This window comes from Ictalurus furcatus, chromosome 8 (assembly GCF_023375685.1).
Source record: "Ictalurus furcatus strain D&B chromosome 8, Billie_1.0, whole genome shotgun sequence".
NCBI classification, from domain to species: Eukaryota; Metazoa; Chordata; class Actinopteri; order Siluriformes; family Ictaluridae; genus Ictalurus; species Ictalurus furcatus.
Window position 1 is genome coordinate 25,735,874 of NC_071262.1, and position 19,201 is coordinate 25,755,074.

The 19,201-nt window shown below is 39.2% G+C and overlaps 2 protein-coding genes across 3 annotated transcripts; one reads left to right on the forward strand and one right to left on the reverse strand.

Annotated features, from left to right (window-relative positions):
- Positions 1-2,751: 2,751 nt before the first annotated feature.
- cabp2b (calcium binding protein 2b) lies at positions 2,752-17,808 on the forward strand. Of its 2 annotated transcripts, XM_053631759.1 has the most exons (7): positions 2,752-3,053; positions 5,331-5,567; positions 11,601-11,631; positions 11,764-11,895; positions 13,055-13,164; positions 14,326-14,473; positions 15,764-17,808. In XM_053631759.1, exons 1-7 carry the CDS (start codon positions 2,970-2,972, stop codon positions 15,787-15,789), a joined length of 768 nt encoding a protein of 255 aa, XP_053487734.1. In that variant the 5' UTR covers positions 2,752-2,969; the 3' UTR covers positions 15,790-17,808. The 2 variants fall into 2 exon arrangements, with proteins under 2 accessions (XP_053487734.1, XP_053487733.1); XM_053631758.1 differs by having other exon boundaries at positions 11,601-11,895.
- On the reverse strand, positions 17,512-19,064 carry crybb1l1 (crystallin, beta B1, like 1). Its single transcript, XM_053631760.1, has 5 exons — positions 18,882-19,064; positions 18,664-18,782; positions 18,445-18,577; positions 18,179-18,321; positions 17,512-17,683 (listed from the first exon to the last, which is right to left on the reverse strand). Exons 1-5 carry the CDS (start codon positions 19,038-19,040, stop codon positions 17,512-17,514), a joined length of 726 nt encoding a protein of 241 aa, XP_053487735.1. The 5' UTR covers positions 19,041-19,064.
- Between the last annotated feature and the right edge of the window lie 137 nt (positions 19,065-19,201).

Sequence of the window (19,201 nt, forward strand, 5' to 3'; positions counted from 1 at the left end):
TGTTAATTAATACATGTTTCTAGATAACCTGCTGAAAAAAAACAACAACAGGAACCCTCATAGAATTTGTAATGGGTTTAATGGTTATAATGGGATTTGTATTGGTTTTTAATGGAAACTGTAATGGTCCGTATGGGTCCATCCATCCATCCATCTTCTATACCGCTTATCCTTTTCAGGATCACAGGGAACCTGGAGTCTATCCCAGGGAGCATCGGGCACAAGGCGGGGTACACCCCGGACAGGGTGCCAATCCATCGCAGGGCACAATCACATACACACTCACACACCCATTCATACACTACGGACACTTTAGACATGCCAATCAGCATACCATGCAGTTGTTTGGACTGGGGGAGGAAACCGGAGTACCCGGAGGAAACCCCCGCAGCACGGGGAGAACATGCAAACTCCGCACACACAGGGCCACGGTGGGAATCGAACCCCTGACCCTGGTGGTGTGAGGCGAACGTGCTAACCACTAAGGGTCCGTGTGGGTCTCTCGTGGTAATTTCTTACCTTCTATTGGTGGCATATTATGTCTAGTGGATACAATTAAGGACCAGTAATGGCAATATTAATGGTTTTAATGCTTAGCTGATGGTTTGTAATGGTATTTGTAGTGGAAACCATTAGGATTTCTGTGATTGTTTCTGTTGTTTGTCTGTTTTTGTTTTAGCTATCTAGCAAAGGTGCCCTTTACACCTACAGGCTTTAGTGGAACTACGAAATATTTAACACATCAGGCAATCACTACTGAACTTCGAGGCTTTCTTACTATGAAATCTCGAAAGATCTGGCTAGCTACTCTAGCTCACTCAGCTAGCTAATGACTTATCTGTACTCACACATGTCCTCAGGTTAGATGATGAGCTGTGAAATGTGATACCTCCACAGATTTTGGCTTGCATAACTATGCTGGGGTTTTTTTGGAAGAAGAAGAATTTGAACACATTTGAGCATATCTAATAAACTGGGCTTGGGAAGCTCATCTGTCTCAACCGTCCCAGACATTGCTGCTACTGACTAAGCGTTTGGCGCCTGATGTGAGACTGCTTTATTTTGTTTACGTCTTGAAATTTAATTAAAATGTTGTCTTTTAATTGGATTCAATTCTTTCAAGGTTATATGCATTATTATTATTATTATTAATATTACTATTATTATTGCTCTGAAACTGTGTTTTAAAATCAATGTAGCAAAGTTTAATATTTTCCTTGTTAAAAATTCTGATTAAATAAATGTACTATGATTTATTTATACACAAACGATGAACCATGTACTGAAGTAATTTAACAATCATACATGTAGTTTGTTACTTTCCACCCCGGTATATTAAAATGTTAATTGTAAAATGTTAATTCCTGTTAATAGACCCATAATACGCCCATATTTATAAATATTTCTTATATAGTTAGCAATTTCATTTCAGCTACCTCAGCGACCTGTGTTGCACAGCAGTGCATTGCACATAAAACATATCTGCACTTTATTCCAAATATAGTCCCTACTGTTGCTGACATCTGTCTTTTATATCCTTTATATTGTATTTTTTTTTTTTTTAAAAATTATATATTTTTTTTACTTTTTCTACTTTTATTCTGGTTGATGTAAATTCCATTTTTATATCACGGACAGTCGTAAAAAGCATTTCTCTGCACTTCGTACTGCGTATGGTTGTGTGTGTGACCAATAAACCTTGAATGTGAGAATGGATTTTGAGACATCACTGCCAATATGATCTGCCAACACTTCTCAAAAGATCAACAACCCATCTACTTTCCTTATGAATAATCCATTTAGTGTATAGTGTATTTCTTCCTCATCATATCCACCTGCATATCCACCCTTTATGAAAAGGGGTCGAAATTCATGTGCTGCATTAATTCAAACATGGTTTTGTTAATCGGTTAATAGATTTGTTCAAAGATTAGTTTTCCATGCGCCATGTCTCGGAGCTGTAATGTTCATGTACCAGGGCAAAAGGAAAAAGGCAAAAAAAAGGCAGCGTTTGTTCTTAATTAGGCTCTCACATCCAAGGTCAATAGAGTCTAATGAGTAATTACTGCACTGCTAATCAGTAGTACATCAACAGCAAAACAACAAGAAAGGCTACCATTCCAAAAACATGCAGTTAAATAAGGGTCAGAAAAAGCATGAGACACTTTCTGTTGTTGAATTAATTCCTCAAATAATTAAACGTAGGCTACACACAGAGAGCAGATCCAATTCTCACCCAAAAGGAGACATGAACAAGCATGAAGCATTGAAATTTGAGCTAGCACACAACAATATATGAGAGTGCACAAAGCTACAGGTCACACTTTATTACATTCACTGATGCAGCAATACTTCTTGTCTCACCTGGCATGAAGGTCACAGAATACCATACGTCAAACAAACAAAACACTCCATCCCTATGACTGACGAAGGGAAAGATGGAGTGTGTAAGATAAGGAAAGTGAGAAGGGGGTATCTGATGGATAGAATTTCACCAGGAAGAGGTACATATGCTGAGGAACAGACACTGTATCCTTCAGCCCTAAAGCATAAAACACCCACACTTGGACAGAGTGCAAGGAACAGAGAGAAAGAGATAGAGACAGAGAGAGTGAGAGAGAGAGCGAGAGCGAGAGAGCTGGACAGAATGTTAGCAGATTGAAGAAAATCAGAGACTAGATTTAAATATAGAGCATCATAAAGAGATGAAAGGCAGTAGAAATGTGGCAAAGGAAGATAGTGTGGGGGAAAAAGCAAGTGCAGTTCTGACACACTAAAAGCCATCTGAAACTATTTTCATTTCATGTCTAACAAGAATATTGGAGAGTAAATAAAATCAAAATAGAAAGACAGCAGCTTCAGTGAAAACTCTTCAGATAGAGACAAACTGGGAAGGGCAGGACAGGTGTTAGATTACAGAGAGAGAGAGAGAGAGAGAGAGAGAGAGAGGGGGAGAGAGCGTTGCGGTGATGTTCATGCTCATTCGAGACGGACAGGGAGGGGGAGGCAGTGGTGGCGGGATGAGCGCTGCACCGGGGAGAACACCGAAACAGGTGTGTGGACATGTCTATAGGTTTAAAACCTACAAAAATGCACGCTTATAATGTTTCTTCTGTTTTCTAAAGATATCTCAGATAAGTGTTTCTACTATAATGTACAGCTTTTGGGAGTTTTATGGTGTGAATTTGATGCAGGAGTATGGTTGGACATGGTTACATGAATTAATTATTGTGTTTATTTCATCATCATATTTTATCATGGTGAGTGATAATTAGGTTAATAATCTGTCAAGAATTTCACTCATATTTGGTGCTTTTTTTTTATTAAGCTGATGTGTATTAGAATTCGCCTCAAAATATCAAAACATTTTTATGATGATTAATGATTAATGATTTACTGGCTATTAAAAGCGTTACTCGTGTCATGAAATGAAATGTCTTCCTTCCAAACAAAAGATTCCACTATGTTATTGTAAAGTTACTGATGTTTGTAGTTCGTCAAGCTTAAGGATGTAAGATTTGTAAAAATAAATAAATAAATAAATAAATAAATAAATAAATAAATAAATAAATAAATAAAAAATGAACTGAAACGTATTCCCAATTAAAGTAAATCTATTTTTCACCAGGTGATTTATTGATCTATATTAATTGCTGAGACTTTAGTTAAACCAAATACGCAGTGGCTTAAGCTTCCTGGCCTGTTTTGAATCAACAGTATGAGCAGCAAGCTGATATATCCAGGACTGCAGGCTCATGTTCTATTAAAACCCAAGGCTCCTGTATAGTCATTACCTAGAGCTCAGTTGACCGGACATGAGATCTTGAGTTCTGTTAAACGCTGGATTATTCAGAGCCAATTCAAAGATCTTACAGTCTACCAATATTGGGCATGCATGGCTCCAGAGGTCTCTCATTTTACAAACACTAGGTACTCACTTTGAGCCTGTCCAGAGATCTTGACTTCGACCAACACTGGGTAATCATGTTATGCAAGTCTGGAAATCCTATACTACACAACACTCGGTATTCAGTTTGAGCCAATTCAGAAATCTTACAGTCTACCAACACTTGGCACTCATAGTGTTTGAATTGAGCCATTCTAGAGGTCTGATGTTCTACCAACACTGGGATCCGATCAAGAGATTCGAATTTTTACTATGTCTGAGTGCTCATATTGAGCCGATCCAGAGATCTAAATTTCTGACCACATTGGGTAGTCATGTTAATGTGGAAATCTTTAATTCGAAGATCTCAGGTTCTATCAACACTAGCAATTTTAAGTTATGCCAAACCACATATCTTGTGCTTTACCAACATGGTTTTCATATCTAGCTGATTCAAAGATCTGAATTTCTGGGTAAAGGGTGCTCATGTTAATTTGGAGATCTCAAGTTCTACCAACACTGGTTGGTCATGTTGCGCTAATTTGGGGATCTCGTTCTACCAACACTTGGTATTTGTGTTAATGAAGAGATCTCAAGTTCTGTCAACACTGGGTACTCATGTTAATTTACAGATCTCAAGTTCTGTTGGGTACACGTGTTCTCCTAAACTGGATATCTCATGCTCTTCTAACACTGGGTAGACATCTCAAACCAACCCGGAGATCTCAATTTCTACCAACATCGAGTACTCATGTTAATCCAAAGATCTCAAATTCTGCCAATATTAGGTCCCCATGTTTTGTCATTCTGGATATCTCATCAGCATTGGGGAGTCATATCAAGCTGATGCAGAGATCTCATTTTCTGACACTGGGTACTCATGTTAATTTGGAGATCTCAAATTCTACCAACACTGGGTGGTCAGGTTGTGCTAATTTGGTGATCTCATGTTCTACCAACATGGGGTACTCATATTATGCCAATTCGAAGATCTCAAGTTCTATCTGTTTGAAATACTACCAATCCCTAAGGCTCATGTTTTCCAGAAGTGTCAGCTTCGGTTTCAGACAGCGCTGGTGTTTTACCACTAATGAGTGCCCATGTTGTGCCAGTACTGACTGCACTTGTATGTTAACCAGTTCTGATGACTTGTATTTTGCCAATTCCAAGGTCATATATTAACTAAGAGTGCACTTTTTAACATGATCAAAAGTTGGAAGCTTTGTTTTTAACCAAATTTGGGTGCTTTTAAAGAAGCTGCTGATCTTCCAACAAACTCTAGTGGTGTTACAACTGACCCATCCTGTGCACAGTGTCAATATTCATTACTACAGGATCGGCTACTTTAAAAAAGTATCACATATGTGAACATAGACCAAGTGTGTGCATGCCCCATCCCTGGCCTCTGCTACATGATATTATACTGTCTTCCTGATGGTCGTAGGTCCAAGCTGCCATTAAGAAGACGGTGGAGAAACAGAAGAAGCAGCTTGAAAATGGTGAGACCGTCAGCAACACATCTAAATCTAACGGGGGACGGAGACAGAGTCTGTCTGCACCACATGAAAGAACAGGAGATGGGGATGAAGAGGTGGATGTAGAGGTGGTAGCTGAGACAAAGCAACAGCAAGGGAAAGAGAAAACTGACCTAACACCCATTGTGAAGTCAATGTTTGGCCAAGTAAGAATGCATAATGTATATACGTATTCACACACACACACACACACACACTAGAATTTACTCAAGGGCATATCTGCCTGAGCGTTTTGGTTGCTCAGTTTAGTTCCTCAATAAGTGCTAAATCAGACAAGACGATTACTTGAGTTTACGAGCGATCACGCAGTGTCCTATTTGTCTATAGACTATAAACATTTACCTAAGTTTACTGTTCACTGAAATACTCACAAGTACATATAAATGGGATATTTTATACTCAGCATTTTAAAGGACACAGAGCATAATTTCCATAAAACATGCAAGACTGTCCTAAATTCTGTTTGCACTCGTTCATTAGCAGGTCCTTTGTGGCCAAGCTCTTTGTCCCTCTGAGTCATTGCTCTACTGAATAATTTAACATCTTGTCAGATACTCTATCTTTTCAGTGATATTTCTCCTCTTCCAGAGGTTTACATGCATGTGTTACGCTATAACTTATTAGCAGCCGTGGCTGCGTAGAAAAACAAAACAACAAGGACTTCCTTTTTTGTGACTAACCGGATTATTTTCTAAATAATTCTATTTCGATCATTCTATTTTCATTCAGCTACAAATGTACTGGGTTTGTAGTTAGGTGTGATTTATTTATTTTAATAAACATTCATATAGTAAATAATATTTAAGCAGAGAATCAAGGGTGAAACCCAACCTTCAAACCTGGCTACCAAGCTCAGCCACTTTAATAGGAACCCCTTTACACATTGCTTGTTCATGCAATTATCCAATCAGGGAGTCAGTAGCACAATGCGTAAAATCATGCAGATACAGGTCAAGAGCTTCGGTTTATGTCCACATGAAACATCTAAACGGAGAATTTTTTTTTTTATCTCACTGACTTTGCACAATCAACAGCGGTTGGTGGTTCTAGATAGGTGGGTTTGAGTATTTCAGAAACTCCTCATCGCCTAAATCAGTCTACACAGTTTAAACAAAATGGTGCGAAAAACAAAAAACATGTGTTAAGACTGTGGTAATGCAAAAAGCACTCTTTACAACCCCGGTGAGCAGAAAAGCATCCCAGAATGCACAACACTTTGAAACTTGAGAAGCATTGGGTACAACAGCAGGAGACTACACGGATACAGTAATGTCTATGCAAAAGCGGGTCATGTTAATGTTATATACTTCAACAACGCTCATGTGCCGCAGACACAAAAAAGGTTCTCCTAATTAATCTCTACTACTCTGCCTTTAACTGACTTTCTGAGTACTTCCTCACAAAGCAGATTCCCTTCCAGTTAAACGGCTAGGTGATTGACTGGTATAAGATACAAGATAACACACGTAGCCTGTTTTCCTGAGCTTCACTCTCGAGTCGGTGACCCCTGTTTTGTGGTATTGCGTTCCTCTGCTAAGGATAATCTTGCTGTAATCACTTGGTACTGACATCTTATCGCCGGAGAGAAGGGAACAGGAAAGACACCCAATCGCAAATGCTCACCTTCCTGGGAAAGACTATAGCCTCATGATTATTGAATTGTCTTTGGAGGCAAGTTACATGGTTTTTCCCCCCAAAATTATAGATCTGATCGACCAAAATTCAGCTAAAATGGACAGAAAACATGACTATTTAAATATATTTATAGTGTTGACATATTAAAGGGGAAAAAATGATGGCTCTGTTATACTGTTATAGGGAATGTCTTGTCCCCTTAGTGTGGAGCATCGCTACAAATCAGTACAAAGTACTCCCGATGGATCAGCTTTATCCTATGATGAAACATTTCTATCCTGATGCGAGTGGTCTCTTTAAGGATGACCCCGCCCCCATTCACATGGCAAGCATATGCTATGGCCTTCACAGTGACCAGACCTCAACCCTTTGGGGTGTTAGACAGCACTCTCCACCTTCATCATGATCAAAACACCAACTTAGGGAATATCTTTCAGAAGAACAGTGTTCATCACTCTAGGACAGATTCAGAGATGTGTAGAATCCATACCCGGGGATTATTGAAGCTGTTCTGGACTCTCATACTGGCCCAACACCTTACTCACATACATGTTGGTCCATTATTTTGTCATCTGTCTGTATATGTTGTATAGTAGTAAGACACACTGACTCTTTCTCTGAGGTCCATCCATCCATTTTCCCACACAAGATGGAGGCGGGAATCAAACCCCCAACCCTGGAGGTGCGAGGCAAACGTGCTAAGCCACTAAGGCACCGTGCGCTCTCAGTTTCCCCCTTTAAATTCGTAAAGCAGGTAAAGTACAAACTGTACAGTACCTGACCCAAGTTCCCAAATGCACCATAGTATCCAAAATAATACTCATTCTACTATTTAGCAATTTCATTTGAACATTCACGTTCAATTCATATATTTTTGTAGAATGGTTTCTTCAAGTTTTCACGTTGGAATTTACAAATCTATAGAATGCATCTTTTCAGAGATTGCACTACTTTTCAGATGGAGGAATTTGTGTTGGAAAAAACGGGATAAAACTTGATCAGAACAGCTTCACCAGTTCGCCAAATAACAATGGCATATTCTTCAAAGTAAGCGAATTAATTACACCCACAGTTCTAAATTTGTTTGGTTTGGTTTGCAAACTTACCGTGGGACAAATAACTGATTGTAATGGATCATTTACAAGATAATATCGAAACAAATCCTAAAAGGTAAAAGGGATATGTGCTTCTGCTTCACCTAATATCTAATGTCACTTGGAAGCATCCATAAAACATCCACACACACACATACACACACACACACACACACACACACACACACACACACACACAAAGTGTGCTATGTGATACAACACATAATTACTCAGGCTCTGAAATGCAAGCTGACTTGTTGACTGCAATCCCATAGCAAGAATGACCTCATTTGATAAGACCTAGATGTGTACACACACACACACACACACACACACACACCTGCTTAATTTTACTGCTTAAAAACACACATTACGTAGTGTTAAAATCTGTTAATGAGCACCAAATGCATGTGTCATAGAGCTCTAGAGAGACATTTAGTATTACCGGGGTGCGTGTAAGCATTTTTGTGTACTTGTATGTGAGTCTGCAGGCGGATTAATGTGGATTATAGTCCAGGCTGACTTGCAAAACCTGGTAACAGAAGCTAGATTTAGCTAAAATACAAGCCAAAGAGTGGCAGATGAAGTCCAATACACGCCTGCATAGTGATTAGATTAGGATTAAAGCATGCACACACACACACACACACACACACACAGCAAAACACCACTCAAACATGTAAAGTCAGCTCTACCAGTGCTTACAAACCCTGACTTGCCCACTTGTGCTGTACTTTCCTTCCCTTGTTCTTATTTCTTTACTCTCTCATTTCCTTACACCGTCCATCTGTACGTCTTTAATCTGAAATGTGGGATTAAAAAGGGTCATTTTCTTTGTCTAATACTCACTCTGCCCACCCCCTTATTCTCATCATCCAGTTTGTAATAGTCATTTGCACGGGGCAGCAATCTGTGGTAAGAGGGCCGGCGTGAATGAGCGGGTGCAGGAAGAGTCATGGAAAGGGTGTGAAATGAGAGATTGTTAAGAAGTGCATAAACGCAGGTTGTGTTAAGGCTGTTAATGCTTGCTTGACACGAATTGGAGAGTTTTTCAGAAGTGAGTGAAATCAACGTAGAGACTTACTCACGTCATTATCTCAGTCGGACTTAGCGTGCCCAGGACAGTCGATGCAATGAGATAAGATGAGACGAGAGTAATTAATTAAACTGAGAAGGTGGAACGAGGACTTTTTGTAGCGTGTACAATGTGAACACTGCACCCGTTGTGTAAAGTCGTTACACAGAAAGAAAAGAAGAGGAAGAAAGAAAGTAAAACGAGAGAAAGGGATAACGCAGGAAAGATTATCGGATCTCTGAGGACTAATGGGAAACTGCACCAGTCCAGTGAAACACAAAATAAAAAAGGTAAGGTGCGTGTTTAAGTTTTAATGCAGTTCTGTGTCAATGTGCCTATAACAATGCAATTCAGGAACATGATACTATATTGTATGTGACTATATTGTCTGATCAATTATAATGCCATGTTGAAAAAAATTAAAAGTTCCTGTTAATTTGTAATTATTGTCATTTTAACACACGCTGTACTCGGATGTTTGTTTAAAGACATATCCGGAACGAATGACTTTCTTTGTCTTAACTGATATCTGGCCCACACCATTAGAGTGTGCCTGAAAGTAATGGATTCACCAATGGGGCGGGGTCAGTGTCACCTGGACCCCGCCCACCTGACGTGTCCGATGGGGAGAAGGAGGTAATCTCTGAGTTTAAACAGCCTCTGAATGCACTGGTCCAAAACTGCACTATGCTGCACAACATCGTCGGACCTGCGTGCATCTTCCTCAGGCAGGGCTTCTCTCAGGCTCAGCTCGTATGTATGCAGAAATCTGATCTTATCATCAGCATATTAACAAAAACCCCACCTCTGCCATTTGCATCATCATGTGGATGAAACCATATTGGAAGCTTCTGTCATGCCCTCATCTTCATTCATCTTCATACATGCGAAAGGATGTGGCCCAGGACTTGTTTATGTCTACGGGTTTACGCGAACGATTTGGCTCATGAGCATATTTATTTTGATAACAATGATCTGCTATGGTGTAAGAAGAGATTGTTTTGGGTTCTGGTCTAATGCTGGCCTGAAATTCAAAGGTATGAGTTGGGACACTACTGTACACTATGAAGGCCAGCCTGCCCCCTAGTCCTACACACAGATACACATATACACGCATACACACTCATATATACACGTACACACTCAGATACACAAATATACACACTCATACACACATGCACACTCATATACACACATACACACTCAGATACACAAATATACACACTCATACACACATACACACTCAGATATACACATACACCCTCATATATACACATACACACTCAGATACACACATACACACTCATATATACACATATACATACATACATAAACATAGATTTGGTCAAAATCATAGACTATATATCTTTAAGGCGCTGTCTCACTATCAAAGCACATGAAAAAGGAAAATCCAACGAACATTTCGGCTGATTTGACATGGAATGATTCCTTTGTTATTTTTTTTATAAATTTATACCTCGCTTTATACCTGACACCTAACAACCAATCAACAACATTCTCAAAAATACTCATCACTAATGATCACTTAATACAAGAGAACAGTATTTTATGATATACAGGACATACATTGTGACCCCCCCCCCCCCCCCCCCCCCGTGAAAAACAATTTTATATTATATCATGGCAACCTTAATAACCTTAAGAAAATCATAAGAGGACAATATTTGATTTCTTTTGAGCGAACCAAGACCATTTTCTGCTGATCACAAAAAGAAACAGCGGACCTCTCAAAGCGATGGCATGTAAAATGACAACAGAGTAAAAGAAAGGTTCAGATCTAATGCTGGATTGAGGAAAATGAATGAGACTCGAGAGGATTAGCTACAGAAGGTGGGTTGGAGGGTCCATCCAGAATAATCCCCTGAGAGTAGTATTAGTATTACCAATAACATTGTAAATGGAATAAAGCATCGCTGCTGGGATTTTCTCTACGTGCACTAAAGTGAGCAGCCTCAGCCATTATGTTAACAGTATGGACAATATGATTTTGTGTTTGTTTTGTAGGGTCTTCCTCAAGCTAAACCTTTTAAATCTCTTTATCTGAGATCTGTTGCCATGCAGTAATCTAGTCATTGTGTTGAATCACATACTAATGTATGCTGCCTATGTAAGGATTCTCATGCTCATGTTCCACATGCTCATGTTCACTCCTCTTTTTTCCCTCGTCAGTTTTTGCTCACTCATCTCTTGCATATTTTTATTTTTTTTAATTTTCTAGTAGTGGGATGCTCAACATGATGAGTCTGGGAAAGAGAGAGGGGGAGAAAGGAGGAGAAAAAGAGATGATGGACGGAGAGTGTCTATATCTTAGGTAGTAAATGTGTCGATTTTCTTTTTATATCACGCTGCAACAGGACAGGGATCTCCATCCGGAGGAGATAGAAGGTACTTACAGAAACCATGCACAAGTCTTAATGTTGGTAGAGAGCACGGTTCATCAAATTAAGCCTGCTGTGTGTGTGTGTGTGTGTGTGTGTGTGTGTGTGTGTGTGTGTGTGTGTGTGTGTGTGTGTGTAGAGCTGCGGGAGGCTTTTAAAGAGTTTGATAGGAACAAAGGCTACATCAACTGTAGGGACCTTGGCGAGTGCATGAGGACTATGGGATACATGCCGACGGAGATGGAGCTCATCGAGTTGAGTCAGCAAATCGGTGAGTGATGTCTCCAATCGTTACGTATTATATACTGTATAATTATGTTACTATATAGACTATTATGGACTATATGATGAGGTTCTATTATGCACTATATATACCACTGTGTACTTATAATACATATAATTGTTCCGCATAATTGTTATCTCATGTATATGCATAAATATATTTTCTAGATAATGAGGCTATATTATGTACAGGATAATGATGTTATTTAATATACTTTACCACTTGAGGATTTCAGGGTGGGGGGCAGGGGTTAAGGTGCCCCCATAGTTGAAAAGAAACCACGAAAGTGCCCTCTATGGTGTCGCTACAGTAGATAAAATGCCCTCTAGGGTGCTTCTATAGTAGAAAAAAACTAATGCCCTTTAGGTGCCCCTGTTTTTTTTAAGCACTATGTACTATATAATGATGTTATATTATGTATAGCATTATATCGGTGTATACTATATAGATGTGCTGTGGTATCTGGCATCAAGATGTGAGCCTCCAGGATCGGACTTGTTTGTCCAGAACATCCCACAGATGCTTGATCGGATCGAGATCTGGGGAATTTGGAGGGCTTTGTCTCTTGATCATATTCGTCACACCATTCCTGAACAAAAAGAGGTCACTGCCATAAGGGAATAATGTTGCTATGAAGGGGTGTACTTGATCTGCAACAATGTTTAGGTATAGTAGGTGGTACATGTTAAAGTAACATCCACATGAATGCCAGGACTCAAGGTTTCCCAGCAAAACATTACCCAGAGCATCACACTGCCTCCACCAACTTGCCTTCTTCCCATAGTGCATCCTGGTGCCATTTCTTCCCCAGGTAAGTGACACAAGATATGTGATGCACTGTGTGCCATCACTATTTGGCCCTCAGATCCTTACGTTTGCCCATTTTTCCTGCTTCCAACACATCAACTTCGAGAACTGACTGTTCACTTGCTGCATAATAAATCACAATGACAGGTGCTACTGTAGTGAGATCATCAATGATATTCTTTTCACCTGTCAGTGGTTTTAAAGTTATGGCTGATCGGTGTAGTATATGAGGCATTCTTAATTTGGAGAATTATTGGAGAATTATTCTTGAACAATGATTAACAAGTAAATGCTAGTGTGTGTGTGTGTGTGTGTGTGTGTGTGTGTGTGTGTCATGCAGGTGGGGGCAAAATCGACTTTGAAGAGTTTGTGGAACTGATGGGCCCTAAAATGCTCGCAGAGACAGCAGACATGATTGGAATCAAAGAATTAAAAAATGCCTTCAAAGAGGTCCCTGTACACACATCATACTCTTGTCACACTGCACATGAACACTAAACTTGACACCTTCTCTAACACCTCTAAATACAGCTTTCACAATTCACTTATGAGCTGAATAGACCTCGATACATGTAATGTAGTGCGGTAGTGCAGTGGACTCCAGATGATGAATGAGAATGAATCACTTTAAAGGAATTCTCTAGTAAATTCCAGCCTGATCTCTATCCTCTGCACCTGTAGTGTGTGTGCATTTCCCTGTACTGAGAAAATACTGGAATGCCTATTTATTTAAAATGTACTTACAGTGGACGTCTACGGGCAGTTGTTGAATTCTGTAAGTGAATGATTCAAATATAAAATTCAAAACTTCAACTAAACGTACAAGTCTCACCAAAGCTGATTTGGTGTACATTTTTCCAGTGATGATGCAATACAGTAAAAAGCAATTCCAGTCACTTACGCTTGATGTTTTTGTGGTATACGCGTGTGATCAGGACACAATTTGGTCCCATCTATGAAAAGACAAACTATACAGATTTAAAGGTGAAGTTACAAAAACACACGATTTGCATAATCCACCTTTACACAACCATAATGAGTGAGTTTGACGTGATAAAGTTTTCTGTTCTTTTCTCAGTCCAGGGAGATGGCTCGAAATGTTTGTCCCTGAAGCCATGACTAGAGTATTCCTCTTATATGGAAATTGTCAGCAAACATATAAGTTGTAAACTTCTAGGTCCGCTAAAATAACACACACATGGCAAATATCCAGAAATGAAATTAAATAGTGCACAATGCAGTGGAAACAACAACAACAACAACAACAACAACAAAAAGACAAATGCTTAGCATAGTTGCTATAATCTATGTGATTGACGTCATGGAAAAGGTGTCTAGCCTCCAATCAGAGCTTTATTAGTGCTTTGTGCACAATTTAATTCTTGATGAGCTATCATGCTAATAAAATAAACATTAGCAAGGCGTGCACTATTGTCGTGGGCTTTTTTAAAAAATAATCAATAAGCTTGGGTCATATTTCTCGAATATCTCCTGATCAGCTTTTGCTCAACATTCTCAAGTGCAACATCGTTTACTTTCAGACGAAGTCTCGCTCTGAGATGAGATTACTTATAGATGAGATTACTTATGTGTTGACATTTTGCTACACAGTTTGACTCGAATGGCGATGGGCAGATCAGCCTTAGCGAGCTGAGGGAGGCCATGAAGAAACTCATGGGCGAGCAGCTGACCCCGCGAGACATCGACGCGATCATCCAGGACGGGGACCTCAATGGAGATGGCCAAGTGGACTTTGAAGGTCAGGAAACAAAAGACAAGAAAAAGGACAGAATATCGTCTTAAAAATAGACATACTGTTTATTACTGATTCGAGAATTGCATTGCTACAGCAGTTCAAACACCACCGTGGAGGAAATCTAGTACAAAAATAAGAATAGAAATATATAAGTAGTATATAAGTGAAATGTAGTGAGTACATTAAACAGAGAAGAAAACAATTAATTGAATAAATGCATAAGCAAAAAGAATGCATTGCTTATACAGCAAATGCATTACTGGGGACTCACTGATCATTTCCTGCTATAATATTTTCTCTTTTCTCTACTTTAACCTGTAATTTACTTATAATTGACTCATAAGTTAAGGTTTTCCCCTGTTCGAACAAATACTGTATGATTTCCTGTTTCCCCTTTGTAACACACACGATTTCCTGTTTCCCCACAATGTCCAGTTTCCCCTGATTTAAGAGACATGACTTCTTTTACGTGTACATTCTTTTAATGTGCACTATTTCCTATTTTCCATGCTTTAATGTGCATGACTTCCTGCTTTTCATGTTTTACTGTGCGTTACTTCCTGTGTCCGTGCTTTAATATGAATCATTTCTTATTTTCCATGCTTCAATGTGCATAATTTCCTGTTTTTGTGTGTGTGTGTGTGTGTGTGTGTGTTTTAATGTGCATGATTTCCCGTTTCCTGTGCATTAATGTTTATGATTTCCTGTTTTAGATATTTTAGAAGAGATTGTTAGAAAGTTTGGAAATTATAATATAAGATTTATTATTATTATTTCAGGCATACTCTTTATGTAGTCTCATGGACAATCTATTTACTTTTTAATATTTGATATTTAGACAGAATCAAAATTCATATTTCATGCAATTTTAAGTTAAAAAAAAGAAAGACAATATCTAAAGAATCTGGATATGCATGTAAATAATGTATGCATGAAAGAGTTAATGTGTTTTACTGCAGTTCCTGTTTTTCCTGCTTTAAATATGAACTACATCCTGTTTCCTGTGCTTTAATGTTCATAATGTCCTGTTTTCTTCAATTAACATGCATGATTCCTTAATTTCCATGCTTTAATTGCATGATTCCCTAATTTTCCTTATATACTTATATATATATATTTTATATATCTATATAAGTAATTCCCTATATCCCAGGCCTTAATTGTGGATGATTTCCTATTTGCTTTATTATTTGATCAGGTGTCATCTGTGATGTTCATGTGGGTGTGAAGAGCACCTTTAACGTCACCTTTCTCTGTCACTAGCTGTTTTTGTTTTCTTTCTTTTCCCTTTAGAGTTTGTGAGGATGATGTCACGCTGACGGTTCATCACAGAGGATCTACCATAAATAATCTGTTATATAGAGCTGGGATAACATAGCTACGACTGTTTTTGTTTGTTTGTTTGTTTGTTGTTTTTTTTAATGTAATTAAATAATAATCAGATTTATTTTTTCAGTTGATCTGTATGTTGAAGGAAATATTTAATAAAGTAATTTACTGTGATTTACTAATTAATGTAGTTATTTGGATGGTTTCAGTTTAGATGATGGAAAAAAAAGATCACATTGAGGACAGTTATAAAAGTTCTGACCCCCTACTCACGCTCTCAGGTTAAAAACACTGTTCACTTTCGGGTTTATATATATATATTTATTTAAGAATAATTGAAATTTGGCAAGTGCTATAAATTTGCAATGTGTAGAGCAGGAGTGTCAAAAAGTTCTAATCGGGCACACCAAATGAATTTAGAATCTAATTTCTACATTTAAATTTTAATTAATAATTGAATAATTATTAATATATATAAGAGCTCATTTCTGTTAGCACAAGAAATGCATATGCATAAAATTCCCCCATTGGCCCTTCTCTATCATGGCCCACTAATAATCCCCATCTCTGAATTGACTACATCACTCTCTCCTCTCCACTAATAGCTGGTGTGTTGTGGGCATTCTGGAGCACTATGGCTGCCGTCACATCATCCAGGTGGACGCTACACACTAGTGGTGGTTGAGGAGATTTCCCCTCATACGATGTAAAGCGCTTTGAGTGTCTAGAACAGCGCTATATAAATGTAACTGGAACTGTAGAATGGATGAATGGGAGAAAATTCTGCTTGCTAAACCTAACCAACTGGTGTCTTCACTCAGCGCTCAAACGCTTAATACGTGTTATTAAAAGAAAAGCTGATGTTACACAGCGGTAAACAGTCGACTGTCCCAACTTTTATTGGAGTGTGTTGCAGTCATTAGACTTGAAATGAGTGTATATTTTCAAAAATAAATTAAACTCACAAAGTAAAACATCAAATAATGTGTTATTAATGTGTTTTCAATATAGTACAGGGTGAATTGAATTTTCAAATTACTTTTTTTTTTCTTTTTTTCCATACTGTCACAACTTTTTTTTTCTGAATTGGGGTTGTTCTTCATAGTACCTAACCTCACATTTTATCAGTTCATGCACAAGTGCACTATGTTCATTATACATTAAATATAAGTAACAATTAGTGCACTATATGTGCAGTATTAAGTCATTTGGAAGGTCCAGTATGTCTAATATGCCTTTTGATATGGGAGTAAGAAATTCACAATAGGAAAAACAATTAGTATTGATCATTTGATTTTTATTGAAAAGGTGACCAGGATTCTGTACATTTCATAAAGGGAGATGATTAAAGATCTCTTCTTCTCTCCCTTTTTGCAGTCCATCCTCCTGAAAGGGTAGGGCAGGGAAGAGGTAATAAAAACTAAAATATGGAAGGAAAAACAAAAGTCATGGCGCATGAGCGAAAGAGAGGAGAGGAACTGAGTGGAGGAGGAAAGGCTTATGTGTTATTCAGGAAGCTCAGGAGCTTAAAAAGCTCCACTGGGATGCAAAATGTAACCTTGAGAGTCTCTAACTCCTAAACACCGTCTCGGTACACCAAAGATTTTTTCAAGGGGGTGGTCATAGTGTCCTCAGACGTCTCTCTTCCTCTCCTTCCTCCGGCGGCCCTCTGCTTCTCCTCCGCTTTGTCTCTTCCGCTCCTGGCCTAGCCCTCACTTGCTGGCCATGGTGTAGCAGCCATGTGGGTGCCACTGCATGTCACGGATGCGCCTAATGGACTGCATCTGAGGGCAGCGAGCGCCATACTCGTTAAAGTGTCTATAGTCGCCCTTCTCCAGCAGGTACTGGCTGCCACGGTAGCCAGGGTATTGGTAGCCCACCCAGCTGAAAGACAGAAGAATGCATTCAGGACTATACTGTATGTTTACTATTGGCCGGCATAAACATAAACAGCTGTATGTACAACGATTTAATCACAAATGTAGAAAGTTTGTTCAATCAAATCCACTTTAAACCTTTAAATATAACGCATTAAAGGTGCAGTCAGTGATTTTGGCAGAACTGTTTTGAAACTCAAAACCCAAACAGGCACCACACCTTAGTGTTTTGTCCAAATCGATTCCCCGAAACCACACTGACTAGGCTAGAACACCCGAAAGCAAGTGCGAGGGATTTCTGAATTGACAAGCCAAATGATTGACAGGCGACGAGACACCTCCTTGTCCTGATTGGTTGGATGTTGGTGGGCCACATTATTTGTTTTGCCACACTGTACATGGAGTTTCTCCTCTAAGCAGAGACTGTATCTGAACTGAATCCAAATATGACAAAAGTCACAAACCCTACCTTTAAGTATGTGCCTGATTTGTGTATACTTACCTTCCACAGCTAACGAAGATGCTTCCTACTCTGTCGGTGAAGCCGTAGGAGTAGAGACTGGGCACGTCATCGTCCATGATCTCCATCTTACGACCCTTGTAGTCGCCCACCTCATACAGGCAGATCTTGTGCTTCTCAGGGTCCTGAGTAGGAACAGATAAGAGATACATAGGCAAAGTTATAATGATTAAAACAGGGAAGAAGGGTGTTTTGTATGTGTGTGTGTGTGTGTGTGTGTGTGTGTGTGTGTGTGTGTGTGTTCACACCATTCTGACAGGTCTAAAAGACAGCAGGTAGTCGTTCTTCTGGCAGTTGCTCCAGGAGTCCCAGCGAGGGTAGTCGCCCTTCTCCAGGATGTACATTTCTCCGCAGAAGCTCATCTGCTCCCAACCCACAAAACTACAAAAACACAGCCCATGTGAGAGAAATGCGCACGAATACCGTGTACAGCACATAAACGGACGGCTTGCTGGAAACAGACTTACGGGCCACACTCCACACGGAGCGAGCGGACCTTGTCCATGCCCATCTCGCACACGTTCATGCACTCAGCGTTGATCTCGATCATGCGGCCCTGGAAGTTCTCCTGGTCAAACACGTACATCTAATACACATATACAGAGCGTTCGGTTAGGTTGGATTAAGATGACTGTGCACTGTATTTTCAGAAATGATGTGTATGACTGTATGTGGGTGATTTTACCTTGTAGGCCATCATGCCCATGCCCATATCAGACTTCTTGGTCTGACCAGTCTTGCCGTCGGTCTGAGAGGTGGTCTTTTTATCGCTGTTGGAAGACATGATGCCTAGAGAGATAGAGAGAGAGAGACATTGCAATCTGATATTTAGCAAGATATCCATCAGGCAGCAAATCAAGTGTAATCAATGACAGATAAAATACGCCAAAGCTGTAATTATTATACTAATCCATTTTAATAAGTAGGCTACACAGAGTCTTTACATTGGAAATGAAGCCCGGATTCAACTCGAAAAAATGAATGATCGGGCCTCAATTTCTATCT